General features: G+C 48.6%; 1 protein-coding gene across 3 annotated transcripts in view; it reads right to left on the bottom strand.

The window, feature by feature from the left end:
* Nucleotides 1-26924, bottom strand: part of TMEM201 (transmembrane protein 201) — a 51801-nt gene that overhangs the window by 5173 nt on the left and 19704 nt on the right. For all 3 annotated transcript variants that reach the window (XM_067567342.1, XM_067567340.1, XM_067567341.1), the window contains exons 4-9: nucleotides 26065-26241; nucleotides 24807-25192; nucleotides 23909-24112; nucleotides 11173-11396; nucleotides 3433-3504; nucleotides 1176-1466 (exon numbers count right to left, since the gene is read on the bottom strand). In XM_067567342.1, the coding sequence (XP_067423443.1) occupies nucleotides 1176-1466; nucleotides 3433-3504; nucleotides 11173-11396; nucleotides 23909-24112; nucleotides 24807-25192; nucleotides 26065-26241 (1354 nt within the window). The remainder of the gene's footprint in view (nucleotides 1-1175; nucleotides 1467-3432; nucleotides 3505-11172; nucleotides 11397-23908; nucleotides 24113-24806; nucleotides 25193-26064; nucleotides 26242-26924) is intronic.

The following is a 26924-nucleotide window of genomic DNA, read 5'->3' as shown; positions in this document are numbered from 1 at the left end:
AAATCATCAGTGTGAAACAAATAATCATACCATAACTGGAATGGATGGATGAATTTAGAAAGTCAGAATTAATTATTTAAGCTAGAATGTGGCCAAGACAATTGGGCTAACACCCTTAATCATGTGAGAGCACCTATGATAATTAAAATATTAAAATAAATAATAATAATTATGGGATCTCAAATGACAAATGGAAAGGATCTTAGTTCCACCTTTAATCTGAAAGACAGGATCTCTAGCACAGGGATTCTCCACCAGGGGTACACGTGTACCCCTAGGGGTACTCACAGGTCTTCCAGGGGTATATCAACTCATTTAGATATTTTCCTAGTTTTACAACAGGCTACATAAAAAGCGCTAGCAAGGTCAGTACAAACTAAAATGTCATACAATGACTTGTTTGTACTGCTCTATAGATTATATTATACAGTAACAGAACGTGCATATATGCACTGTATTCGACCTGCGTTTTAGGTCATTTACTGATTCAAGCAAGCACATTAATGATGAGGTTGAAGTTGACATGGTGTGTATGCAGCGGTGATATAAAAATGGATAGGTTTTTAAAATGAGGAGCTGGAAGCACAGTAGTGGGGACAGTGAAAATTTTCAGTAATTGAAAATGACCCAAACCCCTTCCCCCAATCATTAGTTCTGCGAGGAATATATTGGTTTTGGATTCACCACTCCAAATAGCAATCCACCTCAAGCTTTGTGTTTCCTTTGCAGAGAAACTATCAAACAACAGCATGAAGCTGGTTCATTTGCAACGACATTTGAAGACAAAAAAATCACCCTGTGCATGCAGGGTAAGCCAGTAACACTTTTTCAAAGACAGCTTTGTGTTCCAGACTTGCCAGCTTAAAATGAAAAAAAAACTTTCGTAAGCACTATTCCAACTGCAAGTCATTTTTAAGTGAGGTGGAACTTGGGGTACAAACCAGACTCCTGAAAGGGATACACTAGTCTGGAAAGGTTGAGAACCACTGCTCTAGTCATACAGTGGCCCTCTAATATCAAAGGGCCATTGGATCCAATATGTACTCTCAGCTACTGAGCCAACAGCACCAGTTGGGTTTTCCTTGATGGTCTCCCCTCCATTTGCCAACCGCCTAGCTTGCAAGCTGACCTGCTGTGACCTAGCTAGACTCTGGGGGAAGAGATCAGGAACGTACCATGCATTCCCCGCTCGCTGAGGTTCTTCTTGGGGAACGGGGACAGCTCAGCAGCGAAGACATTGCTGTCGGAGTGGGTGAGCTCATCCAAGCTGGTTGGCGTGTGCAGGGTGTCGCTCTGGGATGGAAAAAGCAGCAGCTTCTGCCCTTTCAGGTTCAGGCGTGCAGGGCTGATGAGGGGCCGGCGGTAACGTAAGGAGCCTGTGCTGGAGGTGACAGATCCAGCCACCGAAGGTGCTGGGGATGGGATAGGGGATGGGGCACAGCTTCCAGACAGCAGGGAGTAGTTCTCTGAAATTGAGATGCGCCGGAGCAGAGACAGAGGATTAGGGCTGGGAAATATGGGGGTGTGTTCTCCCATCACTCTGCCAGAACAGAGTGTGTGCGTGTCCCTGTTCATTTTAAAAAGTCCTTGCCATGCTACGAGTGACAGGAGCACCTCCTATACCACAGTTCTTTACTCATTTATTTTGAGTGCAACACATTGGAAGGTGCGGGGTAGGAAGGGGGTGAAGGGTTCCAAAGTAATTCCTTTTTCCAGCATCTCTGCAATTCCCTAGGTCCAGAGCCCAAAACTTCTTATCTTTGCAAAGGAACCTGGGTAACAGGGCTCAGCATAGCAGTCCTCAGTTAACTCCATTAAGGCTCTGTCTACACACGAGAATTGCACCAGTTTAACTAAGTTGATTTATAAACTGATTAAATATAAAAGTTGCACAGATCTAACTAAATAAGGCCCAAGACTTTGCTCCATTTAAATGGAGATGGTTTAAATTTACCTTTGCCCAACAGAACAGGAGGTTAGAAGGTCAACTCTCCTTTCACTGAACTTTTCACCTCATGCAACCCAGGTTCAACTCACTCAAATACCCTCATTCTTAATAGCCCTGCAGCCTGCTTCAGGACCAAGCTTCAACCCCCTAGTTCAAACCAGACCCACAGCAGGGTGGGTTATCTGTTCCACTCCAGGGAACTTTCCAGGCTCTCCTCCCCCATTCCCAGCTGCTTTGGAGAATACATGCAAAAGTTCATGAGATTCTTCCAGCATACTGTCTGCCCCCGCCAACCAACCAGGCTAATCAGGGCAATTCAGCACAAACACTACTAGAATCTTACCCTTTCCATGCTTTAAGGTTCCCCAAGCCATAGATCAGCTACTTCTATTGCACCATCACACTAGCATCTACCATGGAACTCAATGGAAGAGACTCAGCTGGGATTTCTGGTACTGTAATTGTGATGTCCCATCATGGTTCATGCTGGTGCATCACAATGGGAGAACTTTGGAGGGGAGGAGAGAACAACACTTAGAACAGGGGAGAAAAGGTAAGTTTTTAATGGGCGGAGACACACTTTGGGTCTGGTCACTGGAATTTACATTTTACATACAGCTTACTTTAAAATGAGTGATTTTGGCAGGTACTTTAAGGTCGTTTGTTTGAAGAGCGCACCAGGAAAGTGGGGAGTGGGCAAGGAGTTAATAACTCAGACTGCAGCTGGCGTTTTTATTGTTACAACACAGGGCAAGGCAAGGGATCCAGACGGGGGCCAGAAGTTCCGTCTGGGGTCAGAAGTGCAACAGACAGGTCACCGGTATGACATGGCAGCAAACAGGCACAGCCGACAAAAAAGTTTAATAGTCAGTTCCTTGGACAGCAAAAAAACTGAAGGGGGAAAGAGCTGCATATGGTAAGCTTGAAATCACCGAAAAGTGATCTCAGCTTTTAAATGTTTTCCACTGTTTTTGCAGCTAAGGAAAGAAAGGGAAGCATGGGGATATCACACTGTAGCTTTTCCTCTTCAGTTCTTCCTCCTCTTCCCATGCCTGACCCATCATGGCAAGGTCAGGTCCAAATTCAAGGCAGGCTGGTCTTGTGTTTAAAGTACCAAGCTGGACACAAGAGATCTGGGTTCAGTTCTTGACTCTGCTGTAGCTCATTGCATAAGCCACATGACCGCTCCAGGCCCAATCTACACAACGGGGACAGTAATCCCTCCTATGTCTGTCTGGTCTACTTAATTGTAAATTCTTCCAGGTATGGACTGCCTTAGTGTGTGGAAGTACAGCACTAGCTAGTCTTAGTTCAGGCTACCAGGCACTACTGCAATCTTACTACCTATTACACTGACCTTTCACTGGAAAGTGGGCAAGAGGGAGGAGACGGGGAAGAAATAGGGTTGAACGTCTGTTATGTTTTAGCAAGCCATTTCAAAGCCTGGGAGAGTCAACACTACACTACATGTTCTTGCCCCTTACCTGATAAAGGTGAGTCCTTGGACTGGGATGTCTGGGATGCCGGGCGGCTTCCACTGAACAAATAGCCAGAATCTAAAAGGCAAATCAAAGAAACTTAGCACAGATGCTAGATATTGTTGCAAGCACAAAGAAAAGTACCTGCGTTGCCCTGCCTCGCTCACCCAGGCGACAAGCCGAGGCTGCAGTAGTGGGTTAAAGGCAACAGCTTCGGCAGTCAGCCTCCCAGGACTGCCGTGTGCGCTGCTAAAAGGGGCTCTTGATAACCCCAAGCTGTCACGCTGCAGCTAAGGGGCTTGAGTGTCCAGTAATCCAGACCACCCCTCTTTCTACAGAGCTGGCTTCCCCCGGGTCCGAGGGGGACCAGTGGGAATGCTGCTGAAGACAAACTCAACTTACTCACCTGGACCAGGCAGCAGGGTGGCATTCAGTCACAGCTGGCGCCTTCCCCTTGCTGAGGGCCCCCCAAAAAAGCTGCACGGACTAAGGCTAATCCACTTCTAGCTCTCGTCCCATAATCAGCGGGATCCTGTCCCCATTTGTTGCTTCTTCTCCGCGCCTCCTTTCTTCCCCTCCCTTAAATCCTCATTAAACCCCCTCATGACTGGCTCCCACAGCACCCACCAGATGTGGCGCAGACCAAAAGCCCTGCCCAGTTAAGACCCTGTGAAGTGTCACCCCAGCACCCTGCCAAAAGTGCCCTCCAGTTTCAATTTAAAGTTATCCCTTCTCATTCCCTGCCCTGCAGGGTAGTGTTGAACAACTGTCACCTTTCTCCCTAGAAGTGGCTGCATTTCATTGACTGGCCAAACTAGGGTTAAACTATTGGGGATGAGGAGAGAGAGAAACATATAGGGTGCTGAGCTCAGCACGCGCCTTTGTTCTATAGCTATGGACAAATCTGTGACCCTTGGTGCTTCCCCAAGAGGATCTTTATCCTTGTTTGAGTTGCTCTGTACATTAAATGAACTGTGAAGCTGCTGGCCTGACAAGGAGCTGGGGAGAGGGCATGAGAAGGCAGCAGGAAGAGGAAAAAGAATGAAGCAGGCAAGGGGACTTGTGGCTTACCTGACACCAGAAGAAGATTCTACCACTCTGTGCTGCACAGCACCATTTTTCAGTAACTTACAGGGCTTTATTTTGGTGCCCCTTCCTTTCAGGACCCCACCTCTGCTCAAGAGATCCTTCTGGTTCTCTAGGATTGCAAAGGATCGACCAAGCAAGGATCTTTAGGTTCTAATTCCTATGCTTGGAGAGTCCCCCGATTTGGCATTTTGATGGGTCTGGCCCCCATAGCACCTGAAATGCATGGCTGGCACAGTGCTATTTTAGAAAACATCAGGACCATCCCCCAGCAACCGCTTGCATGTAGTTCCCTCACCACCTTTCCAGAGAGCCAAGGGCCATTAGGCCCAGATTTCCTGCCGTGCCACTGCAGCACAGGGTGACTTGTCAAGATCTTAAAGGATGGAAGGTACAGACAAGATTGTACCCTCTCCCTTCAGATTCCCATTCTAGTGACAGAATCACATGAATTTCTGTCTCCGTCTCAGGCAGGAAACTATGAGAACGGGATAGCGAAGATCAGAGAAAGCTACTAGAGCCAGGAGAGCCAAGTGTTATAACCAAAACCTCAGTCCTTACATTGCCCTTTGTGACAAAGCTACTTAAAATAAATATCCTTCGAGGTGCCAAATGGCTTTGGAGACCAAAAACCTTCTTATGCGCAGAAGAGACGCAGCTCGGACAGGGCAGGCTTTTACACTCTGCCCGGCCCCTGTGCCTCAACCTGGAGCTGCAAAGCCACCCAGAAGCATGGACCACACAAGGATGGTGGAGCGGGCCGGGGGAAATCACAGCTGCATGGCAGATTTGCACCTGTTGTTCCCAGGTGGATCCTGATGGATCCAGGAGAGCTGCTGGTAGCATGAGCCAAAGAAACGCGGGACAAACTAAACAAAAGCGCTCGGCTGCTCTTACCGCTGTGGTGTAATTCTAGAACCCATCAGTGGTTTGGCCTCCGACGCTTTGGTAATCAGTCACTGGCAGGGCAGGGCAGAGCTTTCCTTGGCTGGAGAGTGGCATGTGCTTGCTGGTTTCAAGAACATTTTAGGGCGGGGGTTTAATGCACTGGTAAGAGAGAATCTTTCATTAGCCTTATAAATCTTCTCTGCATCACACAGCCCCTTGTCAGAGGCCCTCCCAGCCAAGCGGGACAATGCAGGGTGAGTGGGGGATTGTCGAGTTGCTGCTACAGCTGTGTTTATGCACATAAAACCAGACTTAGGAGACGGGCCAATCCTCTGCCCCATCAATCTGTAGTGAGAAAAAGCAGCCTACCTCAAGCAGTTGTACACCAGTGAGAAACTGATAAATCAGGGCTAGTTTAACACAACAAGTTACTGCTAGCAATGGCCGTAGATTACTGTAGATTCATGCCCGGCTTGCCATCCAGTAACAAGTTTCTCGGTCTCAGACTAGGAGAAACTAATGTAGTGATTTAGGCCCTTTTTGTTCAGTAACTTTAAAGACAAAGACAGCCCTATTCTTCCTTCCACAATCACTGTCATAATTAGTGCTGCCTGGCTCTTCTGCACATGACAGACACACACAGACAGACTCTCTCTCTGAAAACGCAGGTGTGTTGGAAGTGGTACATTTAAATCGAGACAGACCCGGATCTCAACAGTGAAATGGAGACCACAGGCTGGTGCACTTGTTAAAGTGTTTAAAAGCGCTCAGGGACTCTCAGAATACTACCAGAGTGCATCTGGCTCTGGAACACAAGACCCTGCTGATTGCTGTAAGTTTCCCAAGACTCCTCTGGCTCCAGTTACAGCACAATGGCCCAGATGACAGATTTGAGCACTGTGTTTTTCACTTCTGTTGCTGAGGAGGACAGGAATGCCCCAGTCTAAAGGGTTTGACTTTTAATAAGCTTCTTCCCTCCCCCTCTGCAAAAAAACCCAATACATCAACTACTTGGGGGGTGAAATATTTGTTTTCTCCCCTCAACCCCCAAACAAAGGCAATTTGATTTCCCACAACAGCTCCACTGGAACAGGGTTCCCAGTGAGGGCAAGGACCCACACTAAATTGATTGCCACTCGGCTCCTGAAGAAGTTCCCTCTCCTCACAGCATGGAGGCTAAGATTTTCCAAGCTATCCTAAGAGACATTAACTAGGAATTGGAGACCAGAGTGTCCTAGGAGGCTTTGAAAATCTAGGTCCTGACAGTGTTAATGGGAGCTATATGCCCCCATTGAGAAGGGACTCAGACCATCACCCCCTCGCGCGTGCAAATGTTGAGGAGGACAAGATTTAGCCCCACTCAGACATTCTGAGGCAGTGTTTCTCTCAGAGCACTATGCATTAGAGCGGGTTGGGGAGAGAGGTTAGCAAGCTGGTTATTTCCTGCTTTACAACAAACATTGTATTTCATGGAGATCCATCTTAAGGAGTTCTGCCAGGAGCTCTGAATGGACAGGTGAGCGCACGAGAGTCCAGGGTGATCTTCTAAATACCTGGAGTTCTGAAAGGGCAGGCAAGACTGAGCCCTGGTCTACTTTAGGAAATTGGGTTTACACTAGGAAATCCACACCCCTGAGCAACGCAGTTAAATTGACCTAACCCCTGGTGTAGACAGCGCTAGGTTGACGAGAGAATTCTCCTGTTGACTGAGCTATTGCCTCTTGGAGAAGTGGATTACCTATGCTGACGGGAGAACCCATAGTGCAAGCTGTGCCATGACAGCATTTTTAGTATAGACGCGCCCTGAGTCAGAGAAAACTGAAGCTTTAAAAACCAGGAGATTGTTAAGCAAGAACCACTTTTCAAAAACAGACTCAAGCTGACAGTTGATAAATGAACATTGCACTTCGCAGCCTGCCTCTAGTACCCTATGGAGGAATGGGCTTAATGGTCTAATTATTAGATCTGTGATAAACACAACTCCCTGGGTCCACAGGTTCAAATCCCCAAAAGGATGACTCTGCCACACTGCCTTTGCTCTTGGCATGTTGCTGAGACAGACACTGGCTATAAAGGGAGGTTATTTTGTGTGCACATGTCTTTCAAATTAAGACCTTCAATTCTAGTCTCTCTTTTTATAATAGAAATAAGGGGCTAAAATTTCCCTTTGTCATCCCTGTTGCATAGCATCCTGTGGACTTGTAGGCTGTTGCCTGCCATCCTGGAGATGGCTTGAGTGAGCATATAGACTTTTTAAAATACTTTGGGATACTGCAGGCTGGAAGTTGCCTTATGGTAAATGTCACACACCAAACGCATCCTCACACAAATCCACACACAGGAGCAGACTTCTCTGCCCACTCAGAGGATTGGCATTTTAAACTTTGTAAATGAAGATGGGTGGGAAAGTCAAGGAGTTACGAAATGTCGCCAGAACTACACCACCTTGTTAGTACCTGTCCTATTGCTTCATTAAGAGTTTCAACTCAATCCCTGCCCCGAGAGCAAAGAAGAATTGTTACTTCCTGCGATACAATAGAGGATGCTGACCTCTCACTGGGTAGAGTCATTGCTTGAATGTAAAGACACAGCATCGGCCTGTTAACTAGAAACATGTCTCATGTGACAGACAGCTAACAACAGGATAAGACATGCTGATCATGGAGAGCATGAGGAACAGAAAAGCTCGGAGACAGATCAGAACTTGCCTAATGTTCAAAGGTGGTTGGATTCAGTGTCCTAAGCCCAGCCCAGGCTCTTGGGAGTTTTCAAACAGGAAGTCAAAAGTTGATGAAAATGGATCCAATCGAAATCAAGGATAAAAGCTAATGCTCCCCAGGTCCAAACCAGAGAATTCTTCTCCATAGGAGAAAAGCAGAGAAAAGCCACATTTTCTGGCTCCCACTCAGAAAGGGCTGCTTTTCTTCTTCACTGCAGCCCATGGGGGAAGGAGATTCCCTTGAGTGGAAATGCCAGCAGCCATTCTGAAGACGTGTAATGCCAGATGTTGGATACACAGGAATTGCCAGGCTGAATCAGACCCATTGTCCATCTAATCCAGTATTGTCTCTCAGACAGTGGCCAGCACCAGTTTCAGAGAAAGGTGCAAGAAACCTTGCAGAAGGCAAATGTAGGGTCATCCGTCCCCGCCAAAAAAAGTTTCATCCTAACCTCCGATAGAGATTGACTTGAACTCTGAAACATGAAGTTTTATTTCCCTTCCAATACTCTGTTAGTTTTAACTATAACAACTTTGGATTTTCTTGTTATCCATATGAAATGTCCAACATCCCTCTCTGATCTTCCCAAGTTCTTGGCCCGGGTGACATGCTGTGGCAGTGAATTCCACCGTTTAAGGATGCGCATTATGTGAAAGAACATTTCCTTTTATCCATTTGTAATAGTTTTAATTCCCCAACTTAAGATGCTGTTGAGACATGCAGTATCTTTGGGGGCGGCTGTATTAAATTTATGAACGGTTTACGTATGATTGTGTTCTATTTCATGGGGAAAGGTTACCACAGCTCCTCCAGGAACTAAAAGGAATGGGGGGTGGAGGTGATGAAAGTGAGTCACAGACTAAACAACTCTAGAGATGTATCTCCCCTGGAAGAGGTTTGCAAACACTGGTTCAAACTGGGTTTTCCAGAGAGACGACAAAGGCTGAGTTTAAACACCACAGGGCCTTCTGTCCCAGGGAGGGTCCCAGCCCTTGCGGAAGAATTGGAAAGACACAAGACTGATGGGTGACTCCTGGTATGTTTAAATTTATTGTTTACATTGTGTTTTCTCTGTAATTCTTTTCCTTTAAGAACAAGTATGTTTGCTTAGAAGAGCAATTTAGATTACTGGTAAATCACACCTGTCATAGCCTTCGGAGAGAAAGCCAAGTATAGGTGCCGGCCGGTAGGCAGACTGGCTTGCTGGTGGTATATCAGTGTAAGGCACGGAGCAATGCAGCCTTAAAACCCCTACTCAGAAGGCAGTGAGAAAAGGGTTGCTACCCAGAGACAGGTGATGGCAGGAGTTCTGAGTCCCAACTGGGCGCTCCTGGAGTGGAGCAAAGGAGAGAGGAACCCAGGTGGAGTTACCCCTGATATTGTTACAGCCGTGACGTGTGGCTGAGGCATTCCAACAGCAGCCTTTCATTTCAGCAATGGGCAAAGTAACCCTGTGTGTGTAGCTCGTGAAGTGCTCTGCGTTGAAAGGCTCTCAAGGAAACACAGCGACACTTTTGAAAATACAAATCTGAGTGACTAATCCTCTCCTCACATTTTTGTGTTTACAGCTGCTGAGAACCAATTACTTTCAATCTAGTCCACTGCTGGGAGATGGAACTATATTGAAAACACAAAGAGAACCTCTAAACGGAAACACTGAGCAGGTTAATCAGTGGAGAAAGTGGTCTTTATTCCTACTTCCCAGCTCCATGGCCACCACTCACAGCTACTAATCTACCCAGTTAAGAGCTGCACAAGAAGTTTCCTCAGACCCTGTGCTCCCTCACGGACATCCTGGACAAAGAGTTCTCAATAGCGACTCACGTCTTTGGATGGCCAGCTTGAAACCACCTGAAGTGGCCTTTTTTCAATGGCTGGCTGTTCAGCACTTTCGGAGTCAAGCCCCTTTGAAGTGCATCAGGTTAGGCACCCTAAAATCACCAGTCACTTTTGACAAATCTTGCCCTGGGGCTTTGGTTTTTTTGGCACCACATCATGTTCACATTCTTCTACCTCACCTTTGAGGCTCCTCATGATTTTTTTCCCCCACCCACATATCTGATCCCATTTCCTCGTACGCGCCCACTGTCGATCCCTCCCACTGCCCTTGCCTCACTGTTCCTTTTATCTCTCTTCCCCACACATGGTTTTGCAGCTTATTTCATGATGCCTCCAATGCCTGAAACCTCCTCTTTTCACAAAGCCTTGAAAATTAGGGTCCACGAAACCTTCCCACTCCCATCTCCTTTGACACCTTCTGCCTGTGTCCGTTCCCTAAACACCATCATTGGCTGCAATACATTCAGAAAGTGCATGCAAAGCCCAGGCTTCTTTGCTCTACCAAGCTGGTGATGACACCAAAGTTAGTTGCCTAGTGTTAAAATCAATTGCTTGAGCATCAGCCATGACAGACCATTGGATGGTAGTCTTCTGCACCACAGGGACTGCAACCACACCAGGATCATTTAGAAGCATTTACACATAATCCTGATCAACAGCTGCCACATAGGCTCTAAGAATTAATTTATATCAGTGGCTTTTCACCTGTGGTCCGCAGGCTTTGTCTAAGATATGCAAAGGGGTTCGCACTCCCATTTGAAAGAGTTTTTAGGGTTCCTCAAATGAAAGAAACACTGTCTCATGTGCATGAGCACTAACTTACAGGCTCTCTGTTGCCTTTAAAGAATCGGTTACACCAAACTGGCAGGCTGAACACCTTCCAGGTGAGAACTATGCTATCAATGCTGTGCCTATAGAATTTATGAGATACCTCATGTAAGACCTGCCTGGAGAGACGGTGCATGCCCAATTCATTACTGCCCACCAGCATGCAGTTATTTTTTCCAGCTAGGTATTATTTATCACTCCCTTTGCTCTGGTACAAGCAACATCATAAGGTGCAGGACAAAAGCCTCTAGTTAGACCTACTAACCTATTAGGCAATAGGCCAGTCACGTTATCGTGGAGAAGGTTCCACGACCCACTCCCAGTTGAGTTTTAACACAGATACACTTTCGCTCCATCGGGTCTAGAAGCGCGGTGCCCGCCTTACCTGTCCTGGCAAGGGAAGGGATGGTGCCCAGCGAGAGGGCCCTGTTCAGACGTCCAGGGAGTGAGGAAGAGGAAGCCCTGCGGGGGGATCTGAAGAACTGCCGGTTCGTCAGCTGGAGGATGCGGGTGGGCGTCGGCATAAAACCAGACGGCGAAGCAGCGGCGTAAGGGAAGCTGATCCCGGAGCCATTGGGGAACAGAGCAACCGGATCCCCAGAAAGATACCTGTAAATGACATGCATGACAGATATTCAGCAAGGCATAAACTACAGCATCAACTCCTCACTGAGCTTGGACAGGTGCACCAGGAGCGCAAAGCGACATAAATCTCCATGCGCTCAGCTGTGCAGCGGAGTGTGGGTTAGCATGCCTGGCAGGGACGAGAGCGTTGTGCCAATGCCTAATCAGTCTACACAAGAGAGACAGCACCAAATTAATCAGAAGCTGGCACCCAGCAGCACCAATGTGAACAAGTGCATCCCACAGACATTCTAGTCCAGCAATGCAGAGAAAACCATCACGTCCACGTGCCTCCAGTCAGTGCAGGGGCTGGCTACAAACCATTTAAAGGAGTTCACACAAAGTAAGGTGCTAGGCCTGATCTCCATGAGTCAGTTGCACCGGTTTAACTAAAGGTGCGATTTTAAACTGGTTTACTTAAAACCAGTGCAAATGCCTGTGTGGACACTTTTAGCCTAAATTAATTAGGAACTGATTCAAGCGACACCAAAATAAGCCACGCTTAAGCTGAAAGACGTGTCCACCACAGAAGTCTGTACTGGTTTTAAGCAAGCTAGTTTAATTAACGGTGCAATTTTAAACAGGTTCAACTGACTGACATATGTACATAAGGTCTTACTCTATAGGAAAAGATCTCATGGTAAAGCAACACTGTTGCCCACTTCAACAGTGTCCCATCACCTTTGTCCTTCAACTCTCTCCCTTGACTCTCAGCACGGATCATAGCACTCGTAGTAGGTTAAGTTAGAGAGCCGCCAATTTGCTCCGCTTGTATTTAGAAGTATTGCTTTTTGCTGCTGTTAAACGCAGCAGTAGCCAATGTGATTAACTACTTTATTTAGGCCATTGCAATATACGCACAGGCCTAGGACTATAAGGTTAACTGTTGCTGATTAGCAAGGGAACTCAGACTTTTCTTGGTTCCAGGAAACCGACATGAGGGGTACACATTTTTAGTACATCTACTAACTGATCCATTATCACGTCTCTATCAATACTTGAGTATTCTCAGTGTCAAAATGGAAGATCTAAAAGACAAGTTGATGTTTAGACTCAGTGGAATATTCCCTCGGGGGATTCCATCAATTTACATTGTAGCATGGGGCTCAAAGGAGTTGGTAAGCCGGATTCTCAGCTGGTATAAATTGGTGCAACTCCGTTGGTTTAATGATCAGCTAAGAATCTGACCAGATGTTGACAGCTGGAATGACTTATGAAGTGCATAAAGATACAGTACCAACTGCGTATGCTTGGGGTTGCGAGGATGTTCATGGGAGCGAGGTGGTGAATACACTCTCTTCCATCTCTAGTGATCAAAGTTAAAACCTTACCTCCGGTCATACAAATATCCTGACCATTAATGCGGTGGGCTCTTGTTCACTAGTAGCTAGGGTCTCTAGCTAGCTCCAGCCAAGTTACTTTTATGGCCCCAACTACTGTAGTATCTGAACACCTTACAACCCTCAACATATTAGCCTCACAATACCCCTGTGAGGCAGAGAAGTGCAGGTGACCTCATTGTACAGATATGGCAGTGAGGCACAAACAGACTAAGGTACTCTATGGAGGAACAGGGACTTGAACCCAGATTTCCCAAGTCCTAGGCTAGTGCCTCAACCATCCTTCCTCCATTCCTTCTCTAGGTGTTGCAGTTCATGACTGATGTGCACTAGCAGAGCCATGCGGGGGGAATTGTGTTCCCTGGTTTTGCACGTTGTTTGATTGGCTCACATTGCTTTATTTTATACACACACACACACACACACACACACACACACACACACACACACACACACACACACACACACACACACACACACACACACACACACACACACCGAGGACAGGGCTCCAGGCCTACGAACACAAGAGGAGATGCAGATTTACAGTTACAAACAGGTATACCAAAAATACCGATGTCAGATATTGTAAACTAAAGCTCTTACAGCTATATGGAATAGGAACCTGTCATAGCTGGGACAGCCATGCCATAGGGTTGTGTTTCGTTTTTGTTAACAAATGTAAGACAAGACAACATTCCGAGCACTTTTACCCACAGGATTATGCTTTACAAATAAACTATGCAATTGGCAGAGCTGCCTCAGATGTCACAATTCTACCACCTACCTTTGCATTGATTCATAGCCCTCTAAATCAACTTAACAAACAACAACAAGGTTACTCCCGTTTCTGCCTTCTTCAATTTCTCCTGGCAATTTTGAAGTGCCCATGGTCATCAGAACCCCAGGATGTGTACACATAGCTCGGGTGATCTATGTAGCATCAGACACACAGGGTTGACTATGGAGCGCACACAGTTCTGTTCTAATAACACTACAAAAAAAAGTAATATACCAGAATCACAGGACATGCACAAACTTAGTTTCCTGGGACTTTTAAAAATTGTATTTTTGAAAGATGTCACAAGAAAAAAAAAAAAAAAAAAAAAACTTACTTTCTTGAACTCTGACACAAGATATCCCCAGGCTCTCCTGCAGGGTTGGTAAACAAAACTGTTAAAAACTACAGGAGAGAAGAATGAGGGGTGGCGAGAAGCTAATTGCCAATACCATTCGGAATAATGGGCTAGAGAGTGCCAGGATGTGACATCAGCGCAATCTATTTGCATACGGCAGTCCCATTGGCTAGAATGTCAGAAGTCTAGGGATTCTCCGATTTTAAAGAGAGCGAGTTCAGAGCAGGGTGATGTAGTCCTCTAGTTACATAGAAAGAGCATCAACTTGTTAGATAAATATTTTACTTTTTTATAGTGCCTGCTAGCAGAGGACCCCAAAACATCACAACAACTAATTTAGTCTCAACACCCCTGTTGGGGTACACTGGAACCCACAGAAATGAGAAGTATCTTGCCCAAGGTCATACAGGAAGCAGAACGGAGTAGATACCAGAATTCCCTGATTCTGTGCTCTGATGTATGGGGATTTATGCTATATACCTTTTAAATCCATTGAGAAACATACCATTCTCTCTCACGAATAATGGGGTGATACAGCGACACTATACAGCAACAAGACAAATTTGTCTAAAACAAACAGGTTAATTCTAAAAGATCATTGCATTTTAAAGGATAGAGTCATCAGCTGAAATTTTCCTCTCTTTTTAAAAGCCATCTGCAAGTATGGGACAAATGCTCAGCTATCCAACTAGTTTCACTTATCAGGCTAAACAAGATCTGCATCAGTCAACATGATAGTAAATGTTCTCAGGCTGGACATGTCTTAGGAGAGGCAAGCCAGCTTATCAGTGACCAGAAATCTTCCCTCTGCTTAGATTCCAGAGGGCTTAGAACAAGATGCTGTGCGTATCAAGTCTACCGTTACCCTTTAATGCTTGCACACTTACACCCAACCAAAGCATCCAGATCCAAGCTCCATCTGTGGAGCTGATGCAGACGTACCCAGCTGGACGGGGATAGAAATGAAACAAGACGACACGTCAGTGGAACTCACCCATCCCAGAGAAATACCCACCACACACAAAGCGTCCAGAGCAACAAAGAACAAAGCCAAGTCATCCACATGTGGTCGGTTGGATTGCTTTTTCCTACTGCCACATCTTGCTATGGTTTGGGGGCAAAGGGTTTGATTGTGGACAGCTCCTCTCTGTGCCTGAACGCTGTGTCCAGCTCATTGACTTTTGGAACTTTCTCACTGGAGAACTTGGAAGATTCTACAGTCGTTCATCACTTTCAGAGTCATCCAATCTCGAGCCCAGGACTGGGATTTAAGCTACCGTTTGGGTTAGCTCTCCCCCTCATTTTCTTCTTGTAGACCTTGCAGCGCTGGAGCCTCACTGCCCCCTACACCTCGCCCAGGCAGAGGGCCCCAATCTCCCAGACAGTGGAAGCAGTGAGAGAAATTATTTCCCTTCCCCCATATTGATATGAGAGATTTATTGTCAGTAAGGACAAGAGCGGCCACATAATGAGTCCAGCACATGAGCGCCTCAGGTCTCCGCACTGACCGAGGGGAGGAGAGTGCAGAAGAAGGGCTCTTGGTTTGACTGTGAATAAAGTCCAGTCTTCTGACTGTTTTAAGTCAGCTAGCATTGTTAGCGTATGCAAAATCCTGCCCCTTCTACGGCACTCATCTCCGTGGCCCGTCCAGTGGTGCAGTCTGCCCCTCAGCTATAGAGTCAGGAGTGAGTGGGAATTCATCTAAGCAGATGGGAAGGAAGAGGAGAAAGAACATCATTGTGCAGGAAGCAGCCACGTCAGCATCTAAACACAGCAAGGACAGGACAGAGCTGTGACCTCTTCTCTCCGCCTCCCCAGGGGGTTAAGAACAGGCTCTGAACCGTGCTGCTCCATGTGCATAGTGAGCATGGCTATAAATACTCAAGCAGCAGTGGCGAAGTGATAAAAAAAGGCTTTGGAGTCAAACTGGTGTTGGAAAGAGTCAGGGCCTTGAGGCCGTTTATTTTAAAACTTGGTGTCACGCACAATAATCTAGTATCTTGAGTAGTGTTTACAGTGATTCTAACATTACTAGACAACCCACCACAATTCCACGGTACAAATACTTTTTAAATATATCGGTTAAATAAAACATTGCTGGATGTGGGACAGTATGCAGGACTGGAAGAGCTGCCTCCCACCAGCAGGAGCTACTCTAGACCAAAGCCGTGCAGACCAAGCCCCACAAAGGGCTAATTTTTGACCCCATCTAAGGGAACTGCATAGGGACCACTGTCAGCCCCAGGATGGAGAGGGAGATAGGAGCAGTCAGTGCTGGATGCACTAATAGGGGCACATATGGAGCCATTCCAGTAACTGGACAAGCATGGAGCGTGGGGGAGGAAGGGGGGGAAAACAAGGCAACATGCAGTCAAGACCAGATAATCTGATTTTTCCCACATGTGCCTGCTCTGCCCCCTGGAAAAAGCTATACACAGCCAGTTTTCGGGCTCCATCCACCCCGGCGTAAGTGATCCCTACACATTTCACATTGCATCAAGATCCACCTATGAGGATGCCTGTCTCCCTGAAATCACCCTGCTTTAGGGGACGAGGGGGCAGCCTGAATAGGGGAGAACGAGCATGGCCAGAAAGCCTCCTGCCCCATGTTCATTCACTACCCCTCCTGAGCACGGAGAATTTAGCTTCCAACTGACCAGCGGCACTGGCTGTTTTAAAGGGCGTGCGTCAGACCTAGCGAGTGAGCATGTGTGTTCACCCCGCCCATATCCACAAAACCCAGACAAGCTGGAATGGCACCTTTGGGGAGGGTTGGTCCAGGTGACCTTGCCATCGGACACTCAATTGCTGCTCCGTATGGGGGCAGTTTAAAGCACACTTCAGAACTGAATACTGTCCTGTTAGAGAACATCCACTACTACCACAAAAGCCTCAGGCGTTAAGCTGCGGGTTTCAAACCAGCTGTGCGCGCGTTGGATGCTGGACAGTCACAAGCAGCGCTTATAATTAAAGCCACCCACCCCACCCCACCCCACCCCACCCTTTTACAGACAGAGTGAAACAAGCCGGAGCACTGGCACCAGCTATTATGTTACTATATTTTTATATTAAGAGCATAAATAATTCCTCTACATTACATCCACACATATATATATCTGCTGCTGTGTCTAACATGATTATTAGCGTCACACCATTTCAGCTTGCTTAAAAGTAAGAAGAGCACAAGTTAAAAGAAACACTGCAACAAAAAAAAGGTTATATGTCCCTCCTTTCCCCATTCAGCTGGCACACCCAGCTCATGCACAACACAGACTTGTACCAGGAAGGGAAAGGAAGAGTTAATAGCAAGGGAAAGATGTGATCTAAATATGTCGCAGTAAAAACCGCAAGGGGGTCAATTTTACATGCAGAGCCTCAAAGGTTTCCAGAAAGAGGTGGGCTTCCCTACTGCAAGTCCTTTGCTTTCCCGCGTCCCCTGCCAGGGTCTGCAAAGCACCTTGGAAATATAAAGCACCATCCAAATATCCTCTCATCCCCAGCCAGCCTCATTGGTAGGTAACAGAACAGAAGCACTAGCCCAGCTGAAGCATGAGCTCTCTGTCCTCCTGAACGCTAAAGTCCCAACTGAGGCAGAGCCATTTAGTGTTGTAGAAGTTAGTGTGTTCAGGGAAAGGCGTGTCTCTGCCCCTTATCAGTCCGCTTCTAACACCGAAGCGATTGTTTCTCCTGCACAGGCTGTGAAGCTGCCTCCCTCAGCCTTGGAATGGAGGAAACCAGCACTGTAAAAGGAGCAGAGTTCACAGACGAGGTTGGCAGAGGCAGGCCAGGCTTAGACTGATGCACAAAGCCGGCCACCATTTCTCACCCCCCCCACCACCACAGCAGGTTTGTAGCATCATGCGAATAAGGCAGCGTCCTTCCCGGCCCCGGTTTGCAGTCCTGTGGTTGGATCTGCTGACGTGCCTCAGCTCTGATCCAGATACTGAGACGAGGACAGTGGGAGCAAGGAGCACTTGCGGCAGGAGGTTTTTAATTTGGGAATCTCTACGCTGCCGGACACAGGCACACAGTCACAGTCGTGCGCACAGGACTGCAAAACTTTGGGAATCTTCAGGCAACAGCCCTGCTTCGGCGGCTGATAAAAAACAAAACAGACCACAAGCTTCCTTGCTGCCGGACAGCAAGGGAAAGACGGGATCTAAATATGTTGCAGTAAAAACTGCAAAGGGATCAGTTTACATGCCAAGACTCAAAGGTTTCAGAAGGAGAGGGGCAGCAGCCGGGTGCGTTTCCCTGCTGCAAATCCTTTGTTCTCCCTCTTCCCCTGCCAGGGTCTGGGCAAAGCACCTTGGAAATATAAAGCACCATCCAAGTACCCTCTCATCCCCAGCCAGAGACTCAGAGGAGACAGCAGGAAGGTTAGAGGAGTAAAGCACCGTAATTCCTGGTCTGACCCAGTGTTGTGAACCACCCAGGTGGTATTCTGACTTGGGTGTTTCAAGAACAACCCTAAGAAAAAGCAGTGGGGAGGTTGATTTATTAGCTCTGGTGACTGCAGTTCCAGACAGCCCAAACACCTGCAAGCAGCCCCACTGCAGCAAGAGATTGACAACGGCCAGAGAGCCCTCCCACCCAGATCAAACCGCAACCAACGCCCCAGTATCACTGAGACAGCAGCGATGCTAACAGTTTCTGGATCACCCGGCTCTGGAAACAAGCACCCTACATCTGAGAGCTGCAGTGAGTTAGGCAAGATTGGCACAAAGAGGACAGGACAGATTAATTATCAGTCTTCCAGTGAGTCCATCACTGCAAGTTTGATTTCACCGCATTGTGTGATCTGAGTTAGTGTTATTTCGACCGATTATCTCTAGCCCCGCACTGCTGAGGCACCCAGGAGCATGAAAATAATTGGATAGTGTGTTGAAACAGCCTCTGACGCTCATATAAAAAAAAACTGTTTCCAGTATTTTCAGAAGCTGGTCTTGCCTTTGGAAATTTTGATTTGAAACCTTTTAGGGATCCAAAAAATACCTCCTGACACACCAAGATGTGAAATTGCCACGGAATGTGTATTTCACACTTCCCCTGCCTTGTAGTCACTAACTCCAGCGTGAGCTCAGGCTTGCCAGCTAGCAGTAAGTCACATACTATCCAGATGAAGGGATTCTGGCCACTCACAGTTTAAAAGTAGATTATTCTCTCGGTTGCTCATTCCTGGTGTCTAACTTTCCCTGCGCCCCCCCCGTCTGCCACAGCAAAGTATCGGAGGAAAGAACGGAGCTAGAGATCAAGCACACTGGATCCCGGGTGACATGACACGGCCAGCAAGCTGGCATAAGTTCCTTTAGAAAAGGTGCCAGACCCAGTGGCTGGAGGCAGGTCACATCTAAAATAGAAACCAGGGAAGCGAGAGGGGGCAGTTCAAGGCAAGAAGCTTCCCACGTGACCGAGGACCAAGCAAAGCCTTGGCTGGACCCCACCGCCAAACCTCTGGGCACCAGGAAGGGAACGGGTCACAGCATTCTCAGAGAGATTTCTGCTTTCGCTGCCGTTGAGCATTTTCTTGCTAGCTGGGGTGTCAGCAAGGCTGGTCCTTCGAGTGAGACCTTCAGGGACGCGGCGCTGGTAAGAACAGCCTCAGCCACGGTCCCTGCTCCGACTGGCAGGGCTGGCAGGCTCCTGGACCAAGGAGGAGCCCAAAGTGTTTTAGAGCAGCAGCAGCACTGGAGAAGACAGCTCCTCTGCGGGTGGGGGGGACAGGCACGGACGGGTGAGCAGGAGAACTGCAAGCAGCAGTGTGAGATGGATCACGGCAGCACTGAAGAGGCCTTTGCCCTACAGTGCTGGGCTCAGCAGTAGGTTTGATTGGCATCGCAACCTTGGGACAGGCTCAACATGGGAAAGACTCATCCTGTCCAGCTCCTTACCAGCCCTTCTCTGGTGTATCATTAGCCACTGAGCCCTTCCGCTCACATGGGGCTAGTGTGAGCTCCCACAAAGACTTTCTTAGCTCTTCAACTGCGCACCTGGGGGAGAACTCACTGCCCTATTTCCTGGAATGGAATTGACCTGTGACCTTGGCATGAAGTTCCCCACATCACAGCCTTTCGCCCAGCATTCATGCTTCCTCCAGCCCTCTTTGGACAGCCAGACATCTGCAACGCACAGCGAGCCTCTGGGATTGTGCTGGGAGCTCGATGATGCTGGGGAGAGAGACAATCAAGTGGCTGTGCAGTCACAGCCAGTGTGTTTGGGAAAACCACAAAGGGGATCAGTTCCACACCAGGCCCCCATGGACACTAAGGCGAAGCCTAGCTGGGTGCAGCATGGTACCTCGAGGAGTCAGCAGAACCCCCCCCCCCCCCCAACACACACACACACGAGTGGAGCCCTGACCTGCCAACCCTCCGTAATCCCAGAAAGGGCCACCTACTCTCACCAGTGATGGGGCCCTGGTTCACTGTGGAGGATAAGGAGGAACAGGGAAAGGCTGGTCACAGCAAGTGAGCAGGTGGGATTAGCCCTTTACCCTGGCAGCTACACGCTTTCCTCGCTGATCACCTTGTTTGGCACCTCTCTCAAAGGTTCCGACCCCTTGCCCTGTTCCCCTCTGCTCACATCCATGTTGGCTACCCACTATGCGGGCCTCCCCTCAGCTACAGACTTTACCAGGATAAAGGGCAGGCCACACTCAGCTCTGCCCATTCAGCCAATCCCACCTCTACCATAAGCAACAGTATCTTAATGCCAATACCCTGTGCTCGTTTGGGCATGGAGCACCCCTTATTCACTAGCCCTGACCAAGGTGTTCAGATGCAGGTGTTCAGATGAGCTGGAGGCTGCAGACAGCTGGAGACAAGAGAGCCAGGGCCACCTCTGATGCCACTTTTGCAAAGAGCTCACAGATGGACACCTGGCAAATCTACCAAAACTCACTAGTGGCATCAGAAATCCAGATGTGGCCATGAGATCAGACATTAGCGATGAAGAGGGGAGATTATTCCCTTGGCAGCTTGTTCAAGAGGAAATGTTCCATCTGAGAACCGGAAGGTCCTCTGGCTGAGGGTGGCCTCACAAGAAGAGATGAGCAAGGCTAGAAGGAACCTTTCGGCAAAGCAAGGACAGAGGCCGTGGGCGTGGGTCTCTAGCCAGCTAAGATGACAACGCAGCAGAGTGAAAACTTGGGTCTCTTGGTGTACAGACTTTGTTGAAGACTGAAAAACTTCCCAGTAGGGAAAAGAAAAAGCAAAACACTAGATATCCTGTTTAACAGGACATGGATTTTTTACGCAGTTTATCTGTGGACTGAGTGAACCAGTCAGATTTGACTTGAGTGCCAGTTAATTGATTATGTGGTTTTGCCCAAGACTGTTCTACAGTGACCAATAAATTTGCAAGCATTTATTAGACAACCAGTTGACCAGACATTGGCACTGATTGACAAGGACCATTCCTTCGGTCTCCACATCAAAGGCTAGGTACCGCATGGCATTCATAAAGGACGTGTGAGCAGACGTGGGGCCAGTTCCGTTTCTTCGATCAAATTCCCTCCCACTGAGATTCCATTTTAGAAGGAGAAGAGAAATCATGATGCCTCTGGGAATCTCCACCCTGATGGGGTGATACAAGATGGTGTGCTGTGGGCAAGCTTCTTCATGCCTTTCTTCCCCTGGCAGGACCGGTGTGATTCTTGCAGCATTTGCTTTTAAGAAGAAGCCCTTTAATAACAAAGGGTTGTGTCTCCATCACAACTGAAACCCTGTCTGGCAATCTCAGAAGGCCCAAGAATCAAACAGGGAATGGAAAATGGGGCCCTCACCCTGGCAGGTGGCCCTCTAGGTCGGGGTTGATCAAAGCTGGCAGAGCAGCAGGGAGAAGCTGGACTTTGCAAATGCTGGAGCCACTCTGTGGATAAGTAGGTCTTCAGTCTCTAGGGCAGCACCTTTCACAAGCACCGAAGCTTTGTGTGTGTTGTGGAAAGAATTTGTTTAAGGGCAGAGAAGGGATTTGGATAGTAAAATTACCTGAAAGCACCAAAAATTCTGAACAAGAAACATCGTAGGGCAAAGCTACGTGGTCAGGCTTTGTGCGCCTGCTTCCTGTAACCGTTGCCGGATACGGTTACAGGAGCTGCTGAGACACAGCCGCACTGCTGTTCCTATAGGAAAGAGGATGGATGTACATCCCAGGCTGCAGCCAGCTGACTTGGTTTGTCCTGACTGGATCCCCCTGGACAGTTCATCGGACCAGCTCATCATACAACTCTGCTGTCTTGGTGAACAGTGGTTACAAGAGAAACTGCAGTGAACAGTTAAATAGACATGAAAAGTTGTTTTACAGAAAACCCCTAGCTTTCAGATAGAGAAAATGATGAAAGCAGGGACTGAGTAGCACCATGGACTGCCTCGGCAGGAGATGTAGATTCTTTCTAGCAGGAGCTCCGTTCTGATGTAGAGAATAGCAAACAAATGCACAGTAAAAGCAGACGACCTTCTAATCAAGATGGCAGCGCCCCGTGCCATTTCATAAATAAAATGCAAAAGAATAAAGAAGCAGAATCTTCGATAATGTTGCAGTTTCCCTTCTAGAGCCCACCTTCCGCTGCAAGGTCTGGGTCCAGGCTATCACATTACCAAATGCAGGGGAGCCCAGACCCGACCATCTAACCCAGTGTGTGCCCAAATGCTTCCTCATGCAAACTCAGCCAAGAGAAAGATCCTCCCCTTCCCAATGCTGCTCAGCATTTGGTTCCCAAGATTTCATTGCGATCCCCCTGGAAAAAATGCAGCATATCACAGTTTGTGGGCTCCTTTTTTTTTTGTTGACGTCATTACCCCCTCCTCCGCCCCCCAGCTGTCACAACTCCAAGAAACTTAAGCCCTTTCTTCTAGGTAAGGCCATCTAATCCAATTCTGTTCATGAAGTTCCTTCCAATTAGCAACCACCCACCCGGATTCCACCTGCCCTACTTCCTCCCGCCTGACTTTCTGAATTAGGATGTCCTGTATACAAAAAAAGACACTGAATGGGGTAAGGCTTATGGTTATGCATGCTGGAAGACTGACTGTTCAGCACAGCACCGCCTAGCTGTGATCTGTGGCCTAGCATGTCCTCTGCCACTGCTAAGGCTCCAGGAGCACAGAAGAATTGTTTTTAAAAATTTTTTTTAAAAATTGTGCTTCCATTTAGATTTTCCTTGAAAAAAAGAACCACAGGAATTTGAAGATAAATTTTAAAAACAGCTGAAGATTTTGCACCAGTCAAGATACCCTGAGCTTTAAAAACAAAAAACAAACAAAAAAACCTCCTTTAAAAGCACCTCTGTTTTTCAAGTTATTAATAGTTGCAGTAAAAGCACCCAAGGAGGAGTTCTTCCTATTCAGAGTAGAAGCCACAGCACGGCAAAAGGACATGCGGTTAAGTGAGGCTACACAATGGAGGGTGAGTGGAAGCAGGTTATTTAACAAGCGTGTCTCATCCCCCTTCCCCATTAAGGATCAGCCATGCAGCGTTACTACAGAGAGGTTAAAATGAATCCAGGAGTGCATTCCTGTCAGTGTAAACTAAAAAATGATCAGCACCATTAGGAGACAGGAGGCTCAGGGCAGAGTATCCCTCCGTGACTAACTAGGGAGGGACACGCAGTGAGCGGAGCCGGAAGGAGAGAAGCAGCCAGAATCTCTTTGGCTGGAGGAGTAGAATGGGGATGAGGCTGCATTTATGGAGCAGTCTGTGAAGCAGCTGGTGGAAGATTTGGCTCTGGGGTTGTGCAGGGGTTGGTGTTTGCACCACTGGCGGAGGTTTCAGGAAGAGGGAGAATGGAGGCGGCAGAAGCGGCTTCCTTGGCTAACAGAGGCGGGCGGCAGAAACGCTATGAGCGGCTGGCTTGGTGGGAAGCGAGAGTGGAAAAAGGAGGAAAAGTCTTCACTGTGTTTCTAGGGGGAAAAAAAGAAAGAAAAAGAGGGGGGAAAAATAAAGAGGAGAGAGAAGCACCAGTCGCACAGAGTTCGCACAGCTTTTTTCCTCCTTCCCCCAGTGTCACTGCTCTGGCTCTGACCTTCGGGGCCGGTATCTCCGTTGGCCCGTTGATTTCCGCGTGGCCACAGCCGCAGTGAAGCCCACCAGGCAGCACAGGGACGTGATGCCAAATTTGGCCATGTCCAGCCAGCTGGGCGTGTCCACCTTCAGGTACTTCTCAGCCAAGTGGAGGCCCATCACCAGGAGCCACAGGACCGAGGCGAAGGCATCGATTCGCCGCAGCCTGGAATGCCAAAAAACGAGGCAGCGCGTCAGAGCCAACACGCCTGCAAAACAGCCACCAAAAGGCAAGCCACGCGTGGTCTCGGAGGGAGGTGCTGAGTAGGGATGAAGAGACTGAAGCAGGCTATAGGCCACCTCCCAGTAAGGTCTGTCGTCTGCAGGGCCTCCCCACCTGCCCTGATAAATCACTGCTCCATTGATTAGACTACAGGGCAACCAAGAGATTTGCGCACCCTTGGTCATTCAGGCCACAGTTACAATGGGATTACCTCACAACTTCCCCTCTTGCCCACAACCTCCATCTTCCAGAGGGTCCTTTGCGACCTCGATAACACCCCCTAGAAACCTCTCCCACAAGCCGAGCACTGAATGGGAGACCGCCACCACTCAAACAGCAACACACATAGGGCTTTTAATCAGGCAGGTATCGCTGTAGGCACAGAGAGGCTCACTTGGTGCCCTAGACAGAGGCAGGAATAGCCAGGTCTCCCGATTCAGCTGGCTTGGGGGATGGCTCGCGAGCACTGCAAGGGGATAGTGCTGTCAACTGCCACATTCCCAGCCCTATGCTGAGCCAAGGATCAAGATGGCAGAACAAAACCAGGGCCCCCGGCCTGGAGAGTACAGAGAATCAGCCCCAGTTTGGATCTCCAGAAGCCCCCCAGATGGACACAGAAAGCAGATGGGAGACTCACCTGATCCGTCCGGCCAGGAGCATGGCTAACAGACATGTGAGCAGGCCGAGGACGACGACCGCAAGCTGGTGGTTCCTCCCGTAGGTCCAAGCGACGCTCAAATTCTTCACCATTTGCTCCGGCAGCAGGTGGAGAAGCTCCCACCAGCTGGTAACTCCCACTATCGTGCGGTTCTCCGCAGCCGCAGCTGGGCGCCCCCCAGTCCCATTCCCGATGGCCATCGGGCTGGATGTGAGAGGAGCAGGGGCCGTGGCTTTGAGGGAGAAGGGGTCACCTGACCCATATGAGCCCATCAGGACAAGGAACGCACAGCTGAGGAAGGTCAGGAACCGCAGAATTATCACCTGAGTCGGGGTGGTCATGGAGGAAGAGGAGCAGCAAAAGCTCTGCACAGAGGAAGGAGAAATATCTCTGGTCACAAGCAAAATGAGCTGAGGCACTGGGGGAAATGTCAGACGGGTGCTAACCAAACATTTCTACACTGTATTGACCTACTGGACAACTTGGCATAACTGCCTCAATCCCACACTTGCTTCCCTATACTTCACAGTTCCATGTGGCAGGGCGCATTTGTTCTTCCTACCTCTCCTCCACTTTCCTCTTCTCTTTCCTCCCTCAGGTCTTCAGACTTCCTCATCTGTATCCCTCTTGCTATTTTCCTACCCCTCTTGTGCCACCACTGCTTCCCCTCTCCTTCCAGTTAGAGGACGCCCTTCAGACGGGGTGCCAAACGAGTCCAGTAAGATGCAAGCCTCACACAGTGAGGGGTATTCCAATCCCCCAGCCTGGCACAAATGGGGTTATGCTTCCCCCAGCCTTTCACAAGCACCCAATGCCAAAAATTAGAGACCAGCTCATCAGGGCCCAAGAGGGAGAATTATACTGAGACAGATCTGGGCAGACATCTAGGGCATCATGGGTTGGACAGATAAGCTGGCAGAGGAGTCTCATCACGGAAGACAAAGCTGACTCTCAGTTATTCACCCCTCTTGCTTTATTTACGTCTGCAACATCAAATCTCACCCAAGATCAGATGTTAGACCCCTGCCCAACTTAAACCAGATGGGATATTTCAGCTCCAGGCCCGTCACCCCACTCAGTTAAAGGCACGAAAGCTGGTCCCCATCACAGACATCCAGGCAGACACAATTATTTCCAGCCCCACTCCTGGGGCTACCGCCAACGTACCTGGTTCACTGCACTTCCCCCCCACCCCGCACCTCATCGCCACTCACCCTGCCCCCCCACTGCCACGTACCTGCATATAGGTCTTGTCAGTCTCCCGGCGTTTGAAGTGGTGGGTGAGCAGCAGCGCCCGGAGCTGTCGGTTCTGGTGCTTGATGTAGTATTCCACGGCAGCCTGGCACGGGCGGCACAGCTTGTAGGTCTGCTCCAAGTGGTGCTTATACACCTCGATCTCCTCGTTGTATTTACCCTTGAGAGAGAACAGGGAAGTAGATCAGAACCCAGCCGTCAAGAGAAGGCACCTTCGCTCTTCTATCCATGCACAGATCCCAGTCTCCATGCTCTTGAGCACCCTGGTGCCAGGCCTGAGTTCTAGGTCAGCTGAGACCCAAGCCCCACACAATGCAGGTAGCACATGGGCAATGCCTTTCAGCCCCACGCAGCCTGGGAGCGACAGATGCTGCAGGTCGTGGAGGACCAAGCCACAGCAGCCTTTGGTGGTTGATGGGATGGAACACCATCAGCCACGACCTAGCCGATTTTATCAGCTGAGGGCCACACAACATCGCTCTGACACCTTGGGGGAGAGATGTCCCGTATCTACCTGCAGAGATTTCCACCCAGCCCAGGAAAGCTGGCCAGACAAGCTGCTTTCCCCCTCCATCCCGGCTGGTGCAAACACCCAGCTTAGATCTGCTCAATAAATCATCATCAACGGTTGTCAAAACGGCCTGCGTGAAGGGCGCATTTATCACTGTCACGGGAGCGGAGATGTCGCTCATCATGGCAGGTCCCAGGGGCTCTTTCAACACCATCTCCGCTCCCAGGCTGCTCTGGTCTCCTTGCCCCGACCGCAGCATTGGAACGGAAGGTCATTCTTCTCCCAAGCTTGGCTCCTGTTTCACCAGAGGGGAGGCAGGATGGGCCAGCCCC

The sequence above is a fragment of the Emydura macquarii genome, unplaced genomic scaffold (assembly GCF_026122565.2).
Source record: "Emydura macquarii macquarii isolate MOO-44397 ecotype Brisbane River unplaced genomic scaffold, CSIRO-AGI_Emac_v2 contig_2768, whole genome shotgun sequence".
Lineage (NCBI taxonomy): Eukaryota > Metazoa > Chordata > Testudines > Chelidae > Emydura > Emydura macquarii.
This window is presented reverse-complemented; position numbering and strand designations above follow the sequence as displayed.